The 4561-nt window shown below is 43.6% G+C and overlaps 1 protein-coding gene across 1 annotated transcript; it reads left to right on the forward strand.

The window, feature by feature from the left end:
• Positions 1-630: 630 nt before the first annotated feature.
• Positions 631-2462, forward strand: F5147DRAFT_652882 (uncharacterized protein; the record flags this gene model as incomplete). Its single annotated transcript, XM_041433688.1, has 10 exons — positions 631-689; positions 730-793; positions 867-1050; positions 1128-1195; positions 1277-1451; positions 1885-1963; positions 1984-2086; positions 2134-2205; positions 2275-2368; positions 2443-2462. The coding sequence occupies 10 exons, from the start codon at positions 631-633 to the stop codon at positions 2460-2462; spliced, it is 918 nt and encodes a 305-aa protein (XP_041292978.1).
• Positions 2463-4561: the final 2099 nt, after the last annotated feature.

Here is a 4561-nt window from a genome sequence, read left to right on the forward strand (position 1 = left end):
ACTCCATGCAGTCTACTGCCTTTCTCGTCTTAGAGACCTTCTCAAACTCATATGTCATCCTTTCAAACCTATTCAATGACCATCAATCCCACCTGGAAGAAGTGCTGGGGGTTGAAGCTGAAGCTGCATTGTTCAGAACATCATTCGACAGAGGAGATGGACCCTAGTGAAAGTGAGGTATTGAACATCACACTTATATATCTAGTGGTCGGCTCTAGGGAACTGCACGGATATACCCCGGGTGTGCGCAGTTGGACCCATACCCATACCCGAAGATATACCCATTGAAGGTTCAATGATACAGCGAGGCATGAACAATGCTCCTGACTGTATCTATAAATGTTGTAAGGTCGCGCGTTGCCTAGTCTGCTATACTTGAGATGACAAGTGCATTCGACCCTAAAGGGGAAGCGAGTGCAGCAAGGATCTAGTAGTAGGCACCGAAGGCGCTACTGGTTGGCGAATGCGAAGCGCAGGAAAGTGCGAGGCACGGGAATGCACGCGCATGTATGCGGAAACAAGAGAGAGTAAGAGTGAGTTTGCTTAAGTGATGATTAGACACTAGACAAGAGGTGAGAGATGCAAGCTGAGAGATGTTATATGTGAGGTGCCAAGGAATAGATTTCAACTATGCTCTGCTGGGTAGTAAATGGGTATTGTTCTGGTTCAGTCCTCTGTCATTTTGGTGGGTGAGTAAGTTGGTAATAGTACGTACTGCTGGCGCTTAAGTATGGCGCCTAAGCGCTGTCATGCGGAGCCGAAGCACTACCGAGTAAGGTATGTAAAGATATATGTAAGTAAGGGTCCATGATAAAAATAAAGATGGAACAATATGCAAATGTGAGAAATGGAAATATACGCACTAGGGAACTTGGTGGACAGTGGATGGATGCTTCTGGATGGCTGGCGCTATAGGGCGCTCAAGCGTGGGAAAGCGCGCGCGCATATACATCGTGAAGCGCGGGAAGTTGCGCGCACATTGTGCGATGCGCGGGAAAGCTGCGCCTCATGTAGGAATAGCTGTAGGAAGCATACAGAGTGATGCTACAAGTTTGTGCTGTATACTCCTTGGTGAAAACTGCAATATTGCACAAGGAGAGGCATGAGTCTCTACACCGTACCTGCAGTGCAGATATGGGTATGTGTACAGGTTTTCCTTCCGGGTATCAACAACCCTGTGAGGGTAAACCTGCGGGTCAGCCGCCAGTGCTTAGCACATATGTCCAGCACACGTCAGTGAATGCTGATGTGACTCAAACATATGTGGATGGCACAGGTGTCAAGAAGGAGGAGTGGATGTTGGGATCCAACGAATCCAAAGGAGAGACCGCTGAAGGGACAAGAGCCGAGGGAGAGACACAGCAACTGGCCAAAGGATAGAGCCAGAGGAGAGGACATCGAGTGCGAGTACATCCAAACAGAGAATGGGAACGACGTGTCATGGTTGGCTCGTGTGCTGTCCATCTTTTAGTTTATTTTACTGTATATGACTGTACCTGTCAAGTGAGCTGCATGCATGATGTTGGAAAAAAAAACACACACCTTGTCCAACAAACATATTAGTCCCCCATCCAGAGTTGAGTCTACATGCGCAAGCAGCGCAACGTATGGAATGAGTGGTGGCATTGGATGATGAGCGACAATGAGTCAATACAAGTGCAAACAAGTGCAAATGGGTCAACACCAGTGTGAATGAGTTGAAACAAGCACAAACAAGTTGAAATGAATGCAGACAAGTGCAAATGAGTTGAGACAAGCAATTGAAACAAGTGAGAATGAGTATGAGTGAATGTGGAGTGGACAAGCAGATACAAGTGTGTACAAACAATGCTGATGTTGAGAGTGACCAAAATGTGCTAAAGCACATGAAAACCTGGCACACAGGTATGGGTAGGGGTGCAGGTATCATAATATCCGACCTGTACCCATACCACACACATACCCGTACCCCACACCTGCACGGGTATACCTGTACCCATGCAGTTCCCTAGTCGGCTCCACTCCAAGTGCTCGACAGCCCCAAAGCCCTGAACCCGCACCTGCAAGTTCCAGTGCACATGAACTCTCACCTGCTCAAAAAACCCAGGTATGTGCACCTCTTGGTGTGTTCCATGTGTGATCTAACTGCTGCAGGATCCTCCACCACCCACCGTTCTCACTCCCGAACTAAATCTTGGCCAGTCTTTCAACTCAGGCACTGCAAAGGTAAGTTGTATTATTCTAGTTCAAAACATTCTTATCTCTACTGGATAATATACTAAGTTCTGTCATCAGTCTGAAGCACTTGACCTGAAGCTTGTCAAGGCAGCCTTACTTGTGGATGCAACAAGCGAAGGTGGCATTGTGAATCTTTACTTGGGTGTCAGAGGTGTGCTTGCTTCCACATCCTTATGCTCCACAAGCTAATCAGAATGTGACAGATGATTCTAATTTTTCAATCAGAAAGACCACTGTCTTACTAGGATGTGATTGGCAATAAAATCACCAGTTCTCACTATCCTCCATGGTCAATGGTTCAGACAAATACAAACGGTTGATAACGTGGTCGTTCGTGGGAGGAGGCATAAATAGCTGGGTCAATCTAAACAACTTCTAATGACTTTAGGTGGTTTGAGACAGTGACCGTTAACTGGCTTGATGCAGTGCTTAGAACGCTAAAGATAAGGATCGTAAATGGTGTAGCCGAATCAATAACTGGCTTGATGCAGTACTACGATGCTACTAGAAGAGGATTGCAAAGGTGTGCAATATGAAGATGAATATATGGATCACAACAGTACACAACGAATCAGAGTAATATCTTGTAAAACGCTCCCTATTCTCAAAAATTAGAGGAGATCAAACTAAGCCTCTAACACAATCGAATCAACCAAAATACGTGGCTTCGAACCTAACTTCTCTGCTGCTCAGGCACTCATGATGAGTATGACACAGAATCAGAACAGAGTACACCCTCTTGATGTAGTCTTAAAGCAGCCAAGCTCTTAATATTGTTGAATAAAGTGCTAGTCTTATTTGTCGTCCTCCTAATTGTTAAAGATACGTAAATTCTCCCCACAGAAAAGGTATCCTGTGTTTGTAAAGAGAATGTGATGAAACTACAACTAGATGACTGATAACCGTGTACCAGCTAGTGTAATTCAAGGATTGGCTCAAGGTAGGCCTCAGAAGATCAGTATGTTGTGGGAAATGATGGCAAAAGAATGGAGGGAATAAATTAATATTCACTCAGATGTTCACACAAATGTAGGGTGAGAAATTCAGGAAGATACTCAAATCCTCCTCCCTCTCTCTAAAAGGGGGATGTCTGTCCTCTCAAAGGAAGCTTATTTCAAAAGGGAGATTGTCATTATTCAGAGGGGAAACTGGGCCCCTTATATACTACTCTAAATGTGGCTGTATAACTATTTAATTAAGGGAATATGACTCATCCTGACTCATACTGAGTCATATTAAAGATGACTCATAGTGACTCAGATGGAAAAATGACTCATAATGACTCATACTGAGTCATAGTTGAAATGTCCCATGATGACTTGTTCACTTCTCAAATATTCCCATCTATTAATTTTCTCCCTTCAGTTTCCTGACTAATCCATCTCATCTTACTAATCCATTTCATCTGACTAAGCCATTGATCACACATGAACTGTTGACATGTTGGAATGCTACCATAAATATGTTTCAGAACATACAGAAAAAATGTGAAGAATTGTAAAAAAACAATCATAAGATTGTGAGAGAATGCTGAATAATGTGTTGTGGTATGTTTGGAACTTATCTTTAAATTGGATAAGTGTTAATTGAATTATTATGTAGTATTATGGGTTTGTTATGTCTGAAAATTACTCAAATCAAATCATAATGTGTTATAGAAAATTCTTAGTAATTTCGTAAAGTATAGTAGAGAACGTCAAAGCTCAAAAGTAGCCATGACCATGCACAAAACAAGTTTGGTGCATGTCACCGCGATGTCTCTGTTTCCAGTCTGCTGTCGAAGGTCTTGCAAGTCTATACTTTCATGAGGGAAGGGAAGGAATTGGCCAAGATTAAATCCATGATAGTGATATACGGAAAAATAGTGCAACAGACACTGGAGTGCACTGACCGCTGACGTTATTTGAATTCTACACAATATGAGAACCAAGAGGGACACGATGGTTGTCGACGCTGAAGGCTCGAAGGTGTCACAGCTGGTGTGTTGTCTCCTTCTCCTCTTGTGGATAACTCCCACAGCACCCAAGTGCCTCCAAAATTGCTGAACTGATTCAACTGAACACAGCATCCAGTTCAGCATCCAAACTTTGCCGATTCACTCACTTGCTGCTCTCACTCACTAACTCGAACCCAATGCAATGTTTATGGTATCACTAGACTCAAGAGACAGCGGGGATCTAGGATCTCGAACTGTTGCTGTCAAAGCATCTATTCCAAACATCAAACAAATTCCCTCCTACCACAAATGAGAAAACTTATTTGACGAGCAGCAAGTGCTCTTCAAATGTCACCTTCAACTCATGCGACCACTTCCAAGTTACAACTCCTCCAACACCTCCACTAA

This window comes from Suillus discolor (genome assembly GCF_016758755.1).
Source record: "Suillus discolor strain FC423 chromosome Unknown F5147scaffold_27, whole genome shotgun sequence".
NCBI classification, from domain to species: Eukaryota; Fungi; Basidiomycota; class Agaricomycetes; order Boletales; family Suillaceae; genus Suillus; species Suillus discolor.